Here is an 18,694-nt window from a genome sequence, read left to right as displayed (position 1 = left end):
TGTATTATAATTTAAAATAAGAAACAGAAATCAACAAGGCCTGCTTTGTCTTTCACATTTAAAATATGAAATAGCGGCCGGGCGCTGTGGCTCACGCCTGTAATCCTAGCTCTTGGGAGGCCGAGGCGGGCGGATTGCTCAAGGTCAGGAGTTCAAAACCAACCTGAGCAAGAGCGAGACCCCGTCTCTACTATAAATAGAAAGAAATTAATTGGCCAACTGATATATATATAAAAAAAAAATTAGCCGGGCATGGTGGCGTATGCCTGTAGTCCCAGCTACCCGGGAGGCTGAGGCAGAAGGATCACTCGAGCCCAGGAGTTTGAGGTTGCTGTGAGCTAGGCTGACGCCACGGCACTCACTCTAGCCTGGGCAACAAAGCGAGACTCTGTCTCAAAAAAAAAAAAAATAAAATAAAATAAAATAAAATATGAAATAGCAAAGAGAAATAACTAATTTTTACAAATCTAGATTTTACATGCTTATATTCATAAGAAGAAATGAGACATTCCACTAATGAGTGTATAAACAGCAGGAAACATTTTACCAGATTAGTAATATGGTACATGAAACTTAAAAAACCTTGTGACCACAGCTCTTGGTAACGGTGCTTCATTTTTCAGTTCCTACTGAATGCCTCTGTTTCACAAAATCAGCAATTAAGATCTCTAACAAACTTTCATTTTTTAATGATAGAGTTTATTAGTTTTAGGCATTACTAAGGCATATAAGTGCAAAACAATGATTATATGCCTCACATAAATAGACTAGTAATCATAATTTAAATTTTTTAAAATAAACATTACCCAAGTCTCTGGGGTCCAAAGCAGGCCCAAAGTAAGACAAGAAGAGGTGGATCTTGGGTGAACTGGAGAGTAAGCGGCAGCCTTCACACAGCTCCAACAGATTGCTACTAGGCCAGAAACTAGGCCAGGCTTCTAACTTCTCAAGAGTAGCTGGAAGTATGGACTTTTTTTTTTCATGTTTTGTGAAATATCCCTAATATTGAAATTTTGGCAAATAATTTTTTTTTAAAGTTTAGTGCTAAGGCCAAATAGAACATACTAGCTGCCATATACAGCCACTGGTTTGCAAACTCTGAAAAGAAACTCCTAAAACAAAGGCTAAGTACTTAGAAAAAACCCAATTTTAGATTAGGGATGGTAAACATAGGAATCTAGTCTATAACAATATTTATCAAAGATTGGGGGGCACTGATGATCCTTAAAGTTCTCAAGGTGGTCCACTAACCAGACGCTAGAGATATTAACGTCACATTTCATTCACATTCCTTCCTAAAGTATCAAAGGTAACTCATTTCTTCCATTCATTTTGATGACTGTTCTTACTGTAGCCAAGTGGAAATAGAGTGGATGTCTTAACTATGTGCCGCTGGTAAGTTGTCCAAGAATCAAAACAGTTTGGAAACCACTGGAAGGGGTAAAAATATATATATTTGGGGGGGATATTTTTTGCTTTAACAGACCTCAAAGAAAATTAATTAGATGGTAAAACTGGTCTCCATTCTGTAACAATCAACTAGAGTACAGAGCTGTTCGAATTATAATTACATAGTTGAACAAAAAATCTTGTGTTGTATTTTCTAGTATGAACATAGAAGCGTTACAGACATGAATCTTCTTATACACATAGCAACAATGAGAAAAAACTCCACAAAACTCCTTTTTCAACAAACTGAGAAGAGTAAAACAAAAATATAAAAACTCCAAAGTACCTGAGAGCAGGGCTGAGATCAAAAAAGGCAGACAATTATGTTGGGGTGGAGAGCAGAGATAGAGACAGCCGGTGTGGCATGTGACGAGGAGGGCCCAACAGTGGCAGATCTCAGATAGCGACAGCAACAGGGTACCTCTTTTCAAAAAGCATGTTTACACTGCCATGCTGGGGCTGTGTCCCTCTAGTCACAGTTGCAAAGGAAGGAGAGGGAAGTCCAGAATTGGTGGCAAAAGCCCTCCCAGGCTCCTTCTGGTTTGGAGAAGCAGAAGACTTGTGGCAACACAGAGAAACACACCTAGGTGCCTTATGTGAAAAAGACAATCTCTGAGACAGAAACCTGGAAATCTACCCTGGCCCTCCCTACCCAAACCTCCTACAAATAGCAGACTAAGGAAAATTCTATTAGGTCACAAGGAATAAAAAGGTAACTGGCATGGCACTGACTGAGAGAAAAGTTCTGCAAGAAAAATGGTAAATGAGCAGCATAATGTACCAACTATAAAAGAATAATCATCAAAAAATACTACAAAGAAGAAGATAAAAACTGTAACTGAATATTATTGCCTGAGAGTAGGAAAAGCAATGAAGACACCACCACTATGAGCAAGACCACAAATCAGAAATATAAGAATTCAAGGGGAAAATGTCTAGATAACAGGAAAAGGGAAATGTGAGTTGACAGAACACAACACAGAAATGAAGAAGAAACTGAAAGGAGAACAAAGAAGAGACACCACAGAAAACACAGTATGAGATAAGATAGAAACAAATGAAAAAGTGTTTAAAAGGATTAAACAAAAAGTAATAAATATAAAAGATATATAAAAGGAGATTCAACATGCATATTACTAGGGTCTCCAAAAAAGAAAAGTAAAACAATAAAACAAAATAAACATTTAAAGATATATTTACAGAAATCTTTGCTGAAATAAAAATGGATTTGAATCTACATTTTAGAAGGGCACACATGTACCAGGAAAAATTAAGCTAAACAGTCAACATCAGTAAAATAACTAGATATCAGAGATAAAGAATCAGGCAGGGCAGTACTTCACGCCTGTAATCTTAGCAGTTTGGGAGGCTAAGGTGGGAGGACTGCTTGAGGCCAGGACTTCAAACCTGAGCAAGAGGCTGGGCGCGGTGGCTCAGGCCTGTAATCCTAGCTCTCTGGGAGGCAGAGGCGGGGCAGATTGCTCGAGGTCAGGAGTTCGAAACCAGCCTGAGCAAGAGCGAGACCCTGTCTCTACTATAAACAGAAAGAAATTAATTGGCCAACTAATATATAGAGAAAAAATTAGCCGGGCATGGTGGCGCATGCCCGTAGTCTCAGCTACTTGGGAGGCTGAGCCAGCAGGATTGCTTGAGCCCAGGAGTTTGAGGTTGCTGTGAGCTAGGCTGACGCCACGGCACTCACCCTAGCCTAGGCAACAAAGCGAGACTCTGTCTCAAAAAAAAAACCAAACAAACAAACAAAAAAAAACTGAGCAAGAATAAGACCCCCATCTTTCAAAAAAAAAAAAAATTAGCCAGGCATGGTGGTGTGCTCCTGTAGTCCCAGCTACTCAGGAGCCTGAGGCAGGAGGATCACTTGAGCACAGGAGTTTAAGGTTGCAGTGAGCTCTGATGATGTCACTGTACTCAAGCCAGGGTGACAGAGTAAGACCCTGTGAAAAAAGACAAAGAAAGGAAAGAAAAGAAGAAAGAAATAGAGAAAAGAAAGAAAGAAAGAATCCTTTGGGCAGATAGGCAAAAGATCAAGTCATTAATAATGGTAAAAAATTCAAGCAGGCTTCACACATCTCCACAGTAACATTTAATGCCAGAAGATATGTACAACATCTAGAAGATACTTAATGAAAAAAAGTGTAAACAAAGGATTTTATAACCTGCTAAGCTGTCCTTCAAGTATAAAGCAATAAAAAAGTTGTTCTGAAAATGTTGTCAGAATAAATAGCCCATATTGTTCCCATGAGCCCTTATTGAGAAACTATCAGAAGATGAACTTCAGCAAACCAAAGAATGAATCTGTGAAAATACCACAAAATATATGTAATGGGTGAGCATTACATACATTTAACTAGAGAATTAAGACAAAAACAGAGATATGGTTGATAAAACAGAACAAAAATACTATAGGGTATAACACTGTATAAATGCAAATAACCTAAATCGGGTGAAGGAGAAGTGTAATAAGCTTACTGATTATGTCCATGTCATAGCTGAGAGTCAATGAGTAGCCTTAAAGCTCATGAATCAAATAGTAGAAGTATAACCATACATAACAGTAAAAGTATATATACTATTGCAAATAAATACTATTGACTAAAATTGGGTAACAGAGAAAGAGGAAGAGAGAAGGATTAAAAAGCATTTTACCTTTGTTCATAGAAGAGCCCTAACAGATATTATCAACAGAGAACTAAGAATGTTATATAAAGTAACTAATAAACCAAAAACACAAATTTTTCTCAATATCAGAACAACAGAAAAGCAAAGAAAAACAGATTATACAGTGGAAGACTTAAAATTGATATAGAAAATACAGCCTAAAATAAAATGCAATGACAGAACCATTTTTGACATATGAAAAAATGTAAAAGTATTCAACTCATATTAAGAGATGTTCAAATTGAATTGTACTGCAAAATCTACCTCCATGCTATATACTAGAGACACATCTAAATCAAAGTAATTTTAACAGTTTAAAACAAAAGGATAGGCAAGGACCTATCAGGCAAATGAATAAACAAAAAATAAAGCAAGAACTGTTTCACTCAGCTCTTTCTGACTTCAGAACCTGAGGTCTTCACCATCACAAACACTATGAATAATGCCCCATGTGCTTCTGTAATGGTGCATGTGGGTATGTGTGCATGCATGAATATACACACAGGTGGTCCCTGGGTTACAGACAAGATCCGTTCCTGAGAATGCCTCTAGGTAGGACTTGTATTAACATGTAACTCAGATCCCTGATGAATGGTACATATATGGTAATAATAATGCTAACAACAATACCATAATGGCTCGTATGTGTTATAATCATAATACAGTATAATACTGTAATAATAACAATACCTCTATACTATAATAAGTTACAGAAACTATTGTGCTCTTTCTTCTAATTCAAAAAAACAGATAAAAAGTTTAGATAGGAGATAAGAGAAATTTCAAAAAAGAATACTAAAGGTTAACACTCACCTAATATTGCATCAACACTAGGCTAGTAAGAATGTTGCACTTATTTTGCTCTTTGAACCAAATCAATAATAACCTTTCCATTTCAATAATTAATCTACTATGCTGCTTAGTAATAATTGATGCTTTCATTGGAGCACTGCCTTTCACATGTTCCATTATTCTCACTTTCTCCTTTATAACTGTTCCAATAGTCAAGTGACTGAAGCCTAATGCCTTCCCAACGAATAATGGCATCTGGCCTTTTTCTGAACACTTAATTATTTCTACTTTTATTTCCAGTGTATTCACCTCGCTCTGCACTGCAGGCTCACCTGGGCTTATAATAGACATTAGCTTTTGGAGACATGATCATAAAGGTAAACACAGACTCACAAAATCAAATAAAAAAGTAAAGATAAAAATGATGCTATGTATAAGGGAATGAGACTAGCCAGCAGCATAAAGATGTTGCGCCAACAAACTGCTCATGCCGTGCAGGTTTGCTCATATGCACAAAGAAACCAGTTCCCGAATTTTTTATTTAATTGTTTGATTATTCTTATAGGGAGCCTTAGGAGCCTGTTTGTAAGTATGGAACACCATTATGTTGGATGGTCTATAACCCAGGGACTGCCTGTATTTCAAAATAACTACCTAAAATATTCAGTTATAAGCTATCTTTGAAATAAGACCAGATATCAAATTTGCAGTGCCACCAGATTGCTGAGTTTAAAGCATTTAATAATACTTACCTTTAATGGTATTATTTTCCATATAAAAATCAAAATGCTGTACTGAAAACTCTTCTCCTAGATTTATGACAAGATCAGCCGTCGACCTTACCAGTGTCATGCAGTAACTCCTCACTTGGATGACAATCTACTTTCAAGCACTCAAAAACTAAAATTCTAGGAATTCTCATTTAAAAAAGAAAAACATTAAAATTCCAATGGAGTTGTTATCCATATGTGTATAGACTTGAGGTGGGAATTTTATGAAATTTTCAGGATACTACAAATATTTCTGTCGAAGCAATAATTTTGTGACCTCTTACAGAAAGCCATATCCATGATACACTTTCAGATTTAGAATTATAGCTTCAGAAAGAGATTTCATGCCTCAGAACCAAAAGGGCATATGGGTAGTAAAAACTAACACACATTCTAGGAATATTATCTAAAGGTCAATATTGGCTCTTTAAATATAAAAATAAACTGTGGCAACATCAATTCAGTTAATCCTTGAAGGTAATTAACTGAGAAACAAACCTCTCGTTCAATTTCAACATCAATAACAAAAGGAGAGAGGATAGTAGTATCAACCTGATAAAATTGTTCTGAGCACTGAATGACTGAAGCAATTAAAACACTACTTGTGGCCAGGACATTAGGCCGGGAGCGGTGGCTCACGCCTGTAATCCTAGCACTCTGGGAGGCCGAGACGGGTGGATCGCTCAAGGTCAGGCGTTCAAAACCAGCCTGAGTAAGAGTGAGACCCCGTCTCTACTAAAAATAGAAAGAAATAGGCTGGGCATGGTGGCTCACGCCTGTAATCCTAGCACTCTGGGAGGCCGAGGTGGAAGGATTGCTCGAGGTCAGGAGTTCGAAACCTGCCTGAGCAAGAGCGAGACCCCGTCTCTACTATAAATAGAAAGAAATTAATTAGCCAACTAATATATATAGAAAAAAAAATTAGCTGGGCATGGTGGCGCATGCCTGTGGTCCCAGCTACTCAGGAGGCTGAGGCAGGAGGATTGCTTGAGCCCAGAAGTTTGAGGTTGCTGTGAGCTAGGCTGATGCCAATGGCACTCACTCTAGCCTGTGCAACAAAGCAAGACTCTGTCTCAAAAAAATAAATAAATAAACAAAAAAAAAGCACCACTTGCCTTAGATATCAATAAATGTTAGCTAATATTATCACCAGAAAGACACAAATTTCAAGTCTTTTAGACCTATTATAATTATTATTATTATTATTATTTTTTGAGACAGAGTCTCACTCTGTTGCGTGGGCTAGAGTGCTATGGTGTCACCCTAGCTCACGGCAACCTCAAGCCCCTGGGCTCAAGGGATCCTCCTGCCTCGGCCTCCCGAGTAGCTTGGACTACAGGCATGTGCCACCATACCCGGCTAATTTTTTCTCTATATGTTTTTAGATGGCCAATTAATTTCTTTCTATTTTTAGTAGAGACGGGGTCTTGCTATTGCTCAGGCTGGTTTCGAACTCCTGACCTTGATCAGGACTCCTGATCCCCACCCACCCGCTTTGGCCTCCCAGGGTGCTAGGATTACAGGTGTGAGCCACTGCACCTGGCCTATTATAATTATTGATGACAGGGTTAGACTTGACACCTAAAGAGAAGTATTTCGCTAAGGGAAAAAAAGAAAAGGACTTTGAAGGCTCTACTTTCCTAAATTCCCTATTCTCTCCCTGCCACCAACTACCACTGATGCTAGATCAGGAGCCCCTCCTCTTTCATCCCATGGGACATCTGTATACTTTCACTGTTGGTGCACTGTCTTCCCACCAAGGCTGCTATGAGCTCCTTAAAGTCAGTGATTATGTCTTGTGCATCTCAGCACCTCCAGGGCACCTGTTCCCACACATAACAGAAGTTCAATAAAGGTGTGTTAAATTAACAAATGTGGCATTGTAAAAAGTTTTATATATATATATATATATATATATATATCAAACATGATCTGGTTCAAGGTTTATATTTTGTGGATTGCAATGATCTTGGTATCAGACCTTTCAATAAGGTAGGCAGCTAAGGAACCTCAGCTGGGGCCAAAAGAGGGTTCATTCTGGACATAAACATTTATTGAGTATTCTGAGAGCATCTGGTAACAACTAAGGCTCTAGGGTTACAAAGAGGACCCAGTGGGCATCGAGCAGGTAAGGATCTCACCCCTACTAGTGAGTAGAGATGTTAAAGATAGATCAAGACCACCGACTCTCACAATGTTGCTAAATTGCAGTGCTCTTTCCGCTAGGACAATGCCTTTCAAATGTTGACTGCACTCACAGTAAAAAATGCATTCTGTAGCACTACTCAGTACAGATACACATATTTCTGATCTCTTCTATTTAATTCTATTTTATTTCACATTTGTTAAATGTTCATTTTGACACACTAAATTGGTTTTATGACTCAAAGATTGAAAAATACAACAAATGTTCGCATGGATGCAGAGAGATAGGTACACTCATACACGGCTGGTGGGACTGCAAACTAGTACAAGTACAATCTCTATGGAAAGTGGTATGGAGATACCTCAAAGAACTAAAAGTAGAACTATCATTTGATCCAGTAATCCCTCTACTGAGTATTTGCCCAAAGGAAAAAAAGACATTCTATAAAAGCGGTACCTGCACTCAAATGCTCATAGCAGCACAATTCACAATCACAAAGATGTGAAACCACCCAAGTGCCCATCAATACAAGAGTGGATTAATAAAATATGGTATATGTATACCATAGAGTACTATTCAGCCATTAAAAAAATGGTGACCTAACACCTCTCATATTAACTTGAACCAAACTAGAGCCCATTCTTCTAAGTGAAGTATCACAAGAATGGAAAAACAAACACTATATGTACTCATTGTTAAATTAGTACTAATTGATCAACATTTACGTGTACATATGGAAGTAACATTTATCAGGGATTGGGCGGGTGGGAGAGAAGGAGGGGATGGGTAAATTCACACCTAATGGGTGCAGTGCATGCTCCCTGGGGGATGGGCACACGTGTAGCTTTGACTTGGGTGGTACACATGCAATTTATGTGGCCAAAATATTTGTACCCCCATAATATTCGGAAATTTTTTTAAAAGGTTGAAAATATTGCTCTAAAAGATATATTTTTAAAACTTTCTCTAGAATTTCAAGGTCAGATAGAATTCCTAAAAATTAATTCTCATACCATGAATTTGTATCCCACCAAAAAAAAGGCACTGTCAAGTAATTAAATAAGTCACAAAGACTAACAAACAGCCATGGCAGCTTCCACTTATGGAGTGGGAGGAAACTAAACCTAATCTCCATCAGCTTCCCCAAAGCCTCCCCAGTAAATACTCAGTTTAAGGAAAACAGCATTTGCTAAACAAAACAGCTTGGCAGCAAGTCCCTGGCATCCAGCTCTCTTCTAGCCAGAATCTGGCCCTTAAGACTCTCATCCTATACAGAAATTCTAGAGCTTCTACTTGCAATAAATATTTTTAAAGTATTTCATGTACAGAGACTTTAATTAAATGTGTTTGGAAGGCAATGACTTTATAAAATAAGTAAATGAAAATCAAGATAAACTATTTTAAATAAACACGTTTTGTTTGGTACAAAAATCTCTCTCTGAAATTTGCCAATCTTCACTTAAATTGTGTTTTGTGTGTGTGTGTGTGTGTGTGTGTGTGTGTGTGTGTGTGTGTGTGTGTGTTGGGGGTGGGAGAAGTATATTGATTTATCCCAGATCCAAATAAAGCATGCAGAAGTAGATCAGTAGATCATTAGTTAAACAGCATCTCTTTTGGTTTACCCTTTAAATACTAGGGCAAAGGCAATATAAAACTTTTCCACATGAGATGTCTGTACAGTTCCCACTGAAGGAAATGTGACAGCAACCACCATCGCTACCTAAGTAGCAAGCTGGGGATCAACAAATCCCAATGTCTGCTTTAATAAATGTGTACTTTTAATAAATGTGTTCCCCTGGCAAGACTTAGAGTCAGAGACAGGAAGAAAGACCAGAACATCCCTTTTCCATCCTCTGTGTCCACAAGCAGTTCTCCAGGTCTAAGAATGCAAACTAAAGTACAAGAATGTTCATTTAAGTTCTTGGGCTAACTAACTAGCTTCATCATTTCCCATCCAAGAAGCATGTCTGAGTTTAAAGGACTCAATTTTGTGATGTTTGCCTCAAATTAAGAGATGACTTTATAAAACGTTAATAAATCTTCCTGTCTTTCCCAAAAGAAATCTGTTTAGCACTAGAGAAAGATGTTCTTTTTAAAGGATAAAAATGCAATTTTCCTAAGAAAAGGGAGAGAGTCATACTCACTATTTATCAGCTCTGTCTAATAGAGCATTCTGTGATGATGGATGGGTTCTATAACTGCGCTGTCCAATACAGTGGCCACTGGCCACCCAGTACTGAGCACTTCAAATGTGGTTGGTAAAAACCAAAGAACTAGATTTTAGTTCATTTTAATCAATTTAAACTTAAACAGTCACATGCAGCTAGTGGCTACCATATGGGGCAGTACAGGTTAGATAATCAACACAAGTCCTCAGCAACAGTGCTGAGAAATTGACTCTTCTTACACTGAATGTCATAATTTGAAAATATCATATTCTATCTATACCAATATCCAATTTTCAGCTTCCTAATTAATATTTGAGGTTTCCTCAGAAGTGGTTTTTCACCAAAGTTTTGGTAATTTTTATTCTAAAAACATGAACATACCAAATCTACTGGGCAAAATTCCTTTGGCAACATTCAATTTTCCATCTGTGAAACTTAGGCATAGGAAAAGAAAAAAAAATTAAACAAGCCTACCTTCCTACTGTTACAAAGCGAAGAATGAAATACATAATCCAAAGAAAGACTAATATAACCCTGAAACGCTTTAATGGGTACACCTATTCATTAACCCCTGCTTAAGTTTGCTTCTTTAAACCCAATTGTGGCTTCCAACAAAATCTGTTCGTATGTTTGTTTGACCTCTTGTTCTATCACAATGAGACTCTGATCAGACAATATGAAATCAAGTATTCTACCTATAGGAAAATGATTTAAAATATTCACATAAAATATTCTATATTTAAATGAGACAAACTGATCAAATTGTCAAAGTGCAGTAGCCTGAAGAAGAGCAGATGCTTCATAGAGACTAAAATATGCAGATCGTGCCAAGACCACTTCCCAAGCAGGTGGCAAAAGAAACCACACAGTTCTATAGTCAGCAAGGAAGAGACATCCCAAGAAAAATATGCTTAAAAATATGCTGCAGCCATGTTATGGCCATAGGATAACTAACTTCAAACGCACCACTGTACTCTTTAGGACCTGAAGGTCAGTGCCAAATTAATTTTTCTCACTTTCTCATCATGCTAACACTTATACATAAATATAACATACACATAAGCACAAAAATTTCAGTAATTTCATTGTGTTTAAGTAGAATGAACTTCTAGAACTGGTTTCTGAAAATATTAATACTATGAGCTCATTTAAAATAAACAAACTAGCCGGGCACGGTGGCTCACGCCTGTAATCCTAGCACTCTGGGAGGCTGAGGCGGGCGGATTGCTCGAGGTCAGGAGTTCGAAACCAGCCTGAGCAAGAGCAAGACCCCGTCTCTACTATAAATAGAAAGAAATTAATTGGCCAACTAATATATATATATAATTAGCCGGGCATGGTGGCGCATGCCTGTAGTCCCAGCTACTCAGGAGGCTGAGGCAGCAGGATTGCTTGAGCCCAGGAGTTTGAGGTTGCTGTGAGCTAGGCTGACGCCATGGCACTCACTCTAGCCTGGGCAACAAGCGAGACTCTGTCTCAAAAACAAAACAAAACAAAACAAAAAAACTTAAGTATACCATAGAAAGAACAAAGCCACTAGTACCACATAGCATATATGGGAATGCTCAAAACTATACCAGGCAAAGCAATCTTAAGACAGCAGTACAATTCAAGTGAGAATTCAGCACCACAGACTAGAACTTCATTTTTTCTCTAGCACTGCTACTGCTACCATCAGGTCCTCAAAAAGGACTAGAAGCTCACTTACTGTATCCAAAGAGCATTTGAATCACAACAAGACAGGTGACAAGGTAGCAATGCATATACTATCCCAGGGGCTTCAGCTCTTGCATAATAATAAATGGCACTGCCAGAAGGAGAAAAGGCTTCATCTGGGGCAACTGAGAACACTCAGACATAGCAAGAGTCTATTAGACTCCATAAAAGCTGTATACTGTCAGTCCTTTTCTTGTGTGCATGGATAAAATCTGCAGATGCAGCCTGGGCAGGAAAGAGGGAGATAGAGAATTTTAAATGGAGAACTGCCACAGCACTTGATCCTGACAGCACCCTTCTCATTATTCCAAGCTATGAACTTACAGACTCTACTGACCACAGCATCTGCCCCAGGGTTTCTAAGGAGTCTGCCTACAAGTTATAAATTTCTGTAATTAAAGCCTGTATGTCTGACAAATGCTAGAAATCTCAATTTTTTTATTATCCTAATTCTTAGGAAAAGAATTTTCCTAAGAATTTTATTATCCTAATTTTATTATCCTAATTTCCTAAGAATTTTATTATCCTAATTCTTAGGAAAAATTAAACAAATATAATAAGCCATGCAGAATTTTCACAGCAGAGACATAAGTTCTCAAAGCATATAAGGTTTAGAACAGATAATAAACACTACTTCTCATTTAGTGCTATAAAAGTCCACTTCAGAATAGCGTTACTCCTGCTTCTCGAAATGCAATTTAAGGCAGAAATAGAAATCTATTTAAGGACACTCAGAAGATAAATTAGCATAACATAGATAACAATTTTTCATATTTAATACTCTCAGATTTGAGATAAAACAGAGATTCTAGTAAAGAAACATACATAACAGAAAAGAAAGCCATTTTTTGATTGGCTTAAAATGTAATTAACACAGTACGATAGTACATTAAACGACAAACTTATTAAACTATCTTAGCATAAATACGGTTCATTTTCTAAATTTCCAATTTTGTGGGCTACATGTCTTACATCTTAACTTTATAAGCTCTCAAGTCCTATATAACACACTATTCCTCTATGAGAGCTTTTGCAGACTGGTTTTAATAAATGAATGTCAATCACATTAAAAACATGTTATTGAAGGAATTTATCAACATATAATCACGAAGCTACACTTCTGAAAACATCAGATTCCTAACTGAGATTCTGAAGAGAAACTCGACAGAACTGTCTTCTATTTATTTTTTCAATAGCCAAAGCATAAAAGCATCTTCGGCCCAAAGTATAATATATGAGGTATATTTAATCATGGCTCCTGACTTAAGCATAACATGACAAATCTTTTCATATGCATTAAACTAAAGTGCTCTCACTCTTACCTGTATAGCCAGCATACCATCCCCAGGAAGCCACCATTCCTAAAAGCCATTTATACATGATTCCTTCGATATACCAGAACCGCTTACTGTCCAGCACTCGCAGGGGCTGAAGTATAATCACATAGCAGATGTAGGATGGAATAGCAACCAGGTTGTTGGCGACCATGAAGGCAAATCTCAGCAGTGCTTTCAACAAGATCCAGCCCAGCCACGGAGCTTCTTCCAAAGTCACAGCCATTCTCACTTTGGAGTCTGTCCTGTCTTTCTGGGGTGAAAGAAAAATTCACTTAAAAAGGAAAATGGATGAAACGCATCTAAATAGTTACCCACAAAGAAACAGCCTCCAGCACCTGAGGTGATCTCTCTGGGAAATTCCAGAGAGGGACAGGCAGCGAGGCCTCGAGGAGGAGCCGCACAAGGTCAAGGGAGCTGTTCAGCGAGGCACGCGGTATGTCACAATATATTTAGCAGATGATAATACAATCCCCACTCACTGCGCGTGCCGTCCCCGCACCGCGTCTCACTGCGGTCGGTCGTCTATTTGGACTTTAAGGAGGAAAAATACACCCACTTGCTTGACTCCCTCAGTCATCTCCACACGGACGACACGAGGGAAACAAGTGAAACCACCGAAACGGAGACCTCTCGGTCACATTTCCCAGACACTGAGCACCTCGGGCTCCTCACCACCCGCTCCCATTCCTGCACACGGATGCATTCCTTTCAAAGGTCCCCGGCGTTAGCGAAAAGAGTTAGCTCACATTTCTCATTTGCAGCAATAGGGTTTTTGTTTTCCTTTCTTTCTGGATTTTTTTTTTTTTTTTAGAATAAAGGAGAGGGGCCTAGAAAAGAGAGCTTAAAAGGTGGGAGGAAGAAAGTGGGGGGTTATACGGCGAAAAAGAGGAAGGTCGGGAGTAGGGGGAGGGGAGCAAGAGGTAGGAGCCAAGGGGCCGGGGATGAAGAGAACTAGGTCTCCGACCAGAGGACGGGGAGGCGAGGGATGATGGAAGAAGCGGGGAAGAAGAGGCGACGGCAGCGCGGGGGGCGGGTGGAGCCGGCAGCGGTTTCCGCGGGTGTGGAAGGGGTCGGGGAGGCGAGCGCGGCCCGCGCTCCCGGCTCACCTCGGCGGGCGCGGACTGCAGGCGGCGGCGAAGCGCGGGGGCGGGCGTCCCCCGCCGAGGGGTCGCGGTCATGGACGCGGCGGCGGCCGAGGCGGCCCGAGGCGCGGCGCGAGCGGGCGCGCGGGCGCCCTACTCCCCTCGCGGCAGCCTGCGGACAGAGGGACGGCGGGGACTCAGAGGCCGGACCTGTCACCGGGGCGGGTCCCGGGGAGGCGGGCGGATGCCCCGCGCCCCCGCCTCCTCCCCGGGGCCTACCGCGCCCTCGTCCCTCAGGCCGCCGCCGCCGCCGCCGCCCCGGGCCACGCGACGACGACACCCCTTCCCCGCCCCCACGCCTCCCCGGGCCCGGCCCCGCCGCCGCGCCGGGGCCTGCGTCCGCCGAGCCGGAGGTTACCTCGGGCTGGCCGGGCCCCGACCCGGGCTGCGGGAGCCAGAGGAGCCGGAAGAATGCATGGCCGGCGGCGGGGCCGGCGGAAGAAGGAGTCGGCGGTGGGCCCCGGCCCCGCTCTGGCTGCGGCGCGGCCCGCGCCCGGTCCCCGGCGGCGCCGAGACTCGGTCCCCAGGGCCCGGCCGCGTTCGCCCGGGCTGGCGGGGAGGGGCGGCGGGAGGAAGCGGCGGGAGTCCGGACTGCGGCAGAGCCGCCCCCAGAGCGCCCTCTAATGAACGCGCGGCGGCGGGCCCGCTCGCCGGGCCGCCTGTGCCGCCGCCGCCCGCACCCCCGACCCTTGCGCCCGCGGGTCAGGCCCCCTGGGGCTTCCCGGCCGCTAGGCCAGGACCTCAGTCAGCCCAGAATCCGGGAAAGGGCCGCTCGGAACGGTCTAGGAACAAACACCAATCCTTACACCACACGAGGAGCGCTCTGGTTCAAATTGAGAACCCCTTTTCAGCCCAAACGGCCGCTTTGCATTGTTAGAGCACTGTTTGCCCAAACTGGGAAACTGCCTCCTTGAAGACTGAATGTCCTTTTTTCATTCTTAATGAAACCCATTTGCACTCATGGCTTTTCTTCTGAATCTCTCCAGAGTGTCAAGGTCTAGAGTTTTAAATCAAGTCTTTTGAGCACCAGAATTCTTATTTCTGGAAAGCACCTGGAACATTAATGACACTTTCAATATCCCATTCATTCCCTTCCCACTCCCTAAAAAAAGGAGTCTGGTGGGAATGAATGGTTTACACAGAGAAATTGAAATTTGGTCAGTCAAGAAGGGAATAACCAAGTGCCTGGCATTAAGTGCTCAGAAACCGGTGGCCCTGGGACTGCCTAGACAGGCCTGGTTACTCTTGGGATACCATAACTATATTCTGGTTCAAACGCTGGACCACCTGAAACAGAGAAATAGCCCAATGACCTGCCCAAATTCCAGTTTTAAGAAACCCAACGTATAAAATCTATGTCCCTTAATCACACTTGTAAATGGGGGGTAGGGCAGATTTTACACTCCTAGGGAACTGCCATGTTTGAATCAGAAGGCAACCTATTCTGCCTACTTTGAAAATGTTCATCACTACGTTTATTATGGGCTCTCAACTCTTTCTCTCTCTAACTTCAGTTCCTCTTTGGTCCACAGGTGAAGGAAAGAAAATTCACTTAATGCCATGCAGAAGAATATTTTCTGTTTCCATTCTCTTTGGTGATGAAGAAATAACTGAAAACACAGAGCTTATCTTAAGTATTTATTAGATTCCATTCCATTTATTATTAGCTTATTTTTATTTATATGTTATTTATCTATTTCATTAATATTATATTTTAATGGTACAGAGCATAAAATGGCACAGGCCATGTCAGGGAACTTTCCATATAAGCTCAACTGATACGTAGCAACAGAAAAGTCAGATATGCCCATTCTATTCCTTGCATCTTCTGTGTTAATTTTGGTGCCAAGGTAATAAGATCTTTAAATAAATCTCATGAGTGAAATAATATATGTACTGTAGATTATTATTCAAAATATGTCATTATATTCTTAAGTAAGCAAGATAAGTGAGGCGCTTATTTCTTTCCAGAATCAAGAGTAAACTCCCCTAAGGATTCCGTTTGGTCCATCTCCTTCTGCTTTCCCACATGCAGGGTAAACACTTGCTGACACCTGGAGGGAGATAGCTTACAAAGGGATTTACAACTGGTTCCTGGATCACGGAACATCTGCCAGAGCAGCAGACACACCTGGCACTTGATGAGATACAATTAGGACCAGGCCCAGAAAAGAGCCAGAGGTTGGACAGGACCATGAATGGTAGGTCACAAGCTTTAGTGTGCAAAAACATCACCTGGGGAATCTACCAAGGAAACAGAGTCTTAGGCCTCAAATCAGACCATTTTAATACTCTAGGTCTAGTGGACCTGGGAACTTGCTTTTTACAAAGGATCATAGGTGATTCCGATGCGGGTATTATGCAGACCTTGCTTTAAGAAACCCTGACCTAGAGGTATCCTGAGATGATGACATCCTTTTCCAGACCCTTCATAATTCTAAATCATTTGCTCATATCTGTTCTCATCTGTATAAATCTGCTAGGGTTGCCATAACAAAATCTCACAGACTAGGTGGCTTGATCAATAAAAACTTATTTTCTCACAGTTCTGAAGGCCAAAGTCAGAGATCATATTGGCAGGTTTGGTTTCTCTGAGGCCTGTCTCCTTGGCTTTACCTTGGCTCACTGGGTATTCGCCTGGTCATCTTCCTGTGCATTTACTTGTCTGGGGTGGGTGGTTGGGTGGATGTGTGGGTATATGTCTCTCTCCTAATCCCTTTTTATAAGGACATCAGTCAGATTAGATTAGGGCCCACCGTAATGACCCCCATTTATAATTTAATTACCTCTTTAACACATTGACTGCCACACTAGAAAAAAATTTTTTTCTTGGGCTCACATGTTTTATTATGAAAATAGAATAAAAACTTTGAAAACAAAATGACCCTTTCTAATTTAATGAAAACATGTGCTGTTTTTTATTGTTTTCTGTGTATGGGTTATATGCAACTTGAAAAATAGTTCACATGGCTCAAGGTAAAGAGATGTGTGAGTTACATATGCTTCACAAAGCCCCGGGCTCAAAACTAGTGTGAGTTAAACACAACTTACATGGCAGTTAATGTGTTAAAGGCCCTATATCCAAATATAGCAGCATTATGAGGTACTGGGCATTAAGACTTCAACATACCAATCTTGGGGGCACACAATTCAGCTATAACATCATCCTTCTACTTTTTACACTGCAGAATTCTGTTATTTCAGTAGCTCCTCATGGAAAGGATATCGAAGCCCTAATCTCCTTGATCATTTCAGGTGTTCTATCGACTGACTCCAATCTTGTTAGACTTTTCTTAAAGCTCGGCACACAGTATAACACATTGTGTTCCAGGTATAGATATGCCCTGGTTTTGTGCCAAGGGTGTGGGAGGAGGGTTATCTTCTTAACTTTCTGATCACAGAAACATTCCATTTCAAGATAATTCAGCTCCTGTAATAGACAAGAAACTGTATTTGGGCTGACCTCTTCAGGAGACAATTCTATGTGATGCTTATGTTTATTTCTTGTATTTCAAAGTTCGTTTTAGTTGTATATCTTGTATTCTTTCACCTTATATACAATACCTTCCTCTTGCCTATTCTACAACTTTTTTGCCCTGCCTCCTTTAACCACTTAGGTAGCCTCCTGCGATTTTTCTGTAGCTTATTTTCACTGTACCATGGGCAGAGAGATGTATAAATGCTCTGAATCACTATAACAGGAAGGTCAGGATGGCCAGTTCTTCAGGGTGGACTGATCTGTAGAAAGCAAAGACCTTCTTCCATGACTAATTAGCTTCCAGTCCCCTATCCTGCTGCCTTAAAGCCATCTTTATCAAGCACAAACATGAGGCCAAAAATTTCAGAGCCTTCATGTACATCCCAATAGGGGAACAAATAGACTCCACCCTATAGCCACAGACATTATAGTTTCTGTTTCAAAAGCCCGCACTTGAACCACAAGAAGATGGTCCTTTGAAAGAGAAAGAGGACTTCTCATGTTTCCTGGAGTCTCCAGACATTTGAAAACAATCTAACCGCAACACCTTAGAAGATTTAATTCCACCCATCTGGTCCACATACACACAGCAAATTAGGTTATAACCAGGGAGGGGCTCCCTTGGGCAGAAGAGTCCCCCTGGGCCCTCTCTTTTTCCTAGTGGCAATTATAAAAACATTTCACCTACCTGTGCTGGTTTCTGCTCTGAAGCTCCAATGAACTATTTCCTCTCTAGGGGGAAACGCTACCAGCAGTTTCGGAGATGTGCAATGACTTGGCACAGGCCCCCACATCACTAGGAAAACAATTGCAACCTTGAAATCAGCAGCCCAAGAGAGTCATGCATTCTGGCTGTTGCCAGCTTTAACTTCAAACAAAAAAGGGAAATGTAGATATGGATGTTTTCTTCTATATTAGTATCAATAATCATTTTACATAAAATGCACTAGGGCTTATAACCTTCACATTTTTTAAACAGGGAGGGTCAAATCAGCCGGACTTGACTGCAGCTTTCTTTAA

The 18,694-nt window shown here is 40.9% G+C and overlaps 1 protein-coding gene across 7 annotated transcripts in view; it reads right to left on the bottom strand.

Annotated features, from left to right (window-relative positions):
* Positions 1 to 14,770, bottom strand: part of LPGAT1 (lysophosphatidylglycerol acyltransferase 1) — a 65,803-nt gene extending 51,033 nt beyond the window's left edge. Inside the window, exons 1-3 of one of the 7 annotated variants that reach the window (XM_012781671.3) lie at positions 14,555 to 14,770; positions 14,161 to 14,308; positions 13,040 to 13,300 (exon numbers count right to left, since the gene is read on the bottom strand). In XM_012781671.3, the coding sequence (XP_012637125.1) occupies positions 13,040 to 13,277 (238 nt within the window). In that variant the 5' untranslated portion in view covers positions 13,278 to 13,300; positions 14,161 to 14,308; positions 14,555 to 14,770. Of the gene's footprint in view, positions 1 to 13,039; positions 13,305 to 13,389; positions 13,459 to 14,160; positions 14,352 to 14,554 lie in introns of those variants that run through there. The other 6 variants (XM_075997077.1, XM_075997078.1, XM_012781672.3 and 3 more) reach the window with 6 other exon arrangements.
* Between the last annotated feature and the right edge of the window lie 3,924 nt (positions 14,771 to 18,694).

The sequence above is a fragment of the Microcebus murinus genome, chromosome 23, assembly GCF_040939455.1.
Source record: "Microcebus murinus isolate Inina chromosome 23, M.murinus_Inina_mat1.0, whole genome shotgun sequence".
NCBI lineage: Eukaryota > Metazoa > Chordata > Mammalia > Primates > Cheirogaleidae > Microcebus > Microcebus murinus.
This window is presented reverse-complemented; position numbering and strand designations above follow the sequence as displayed.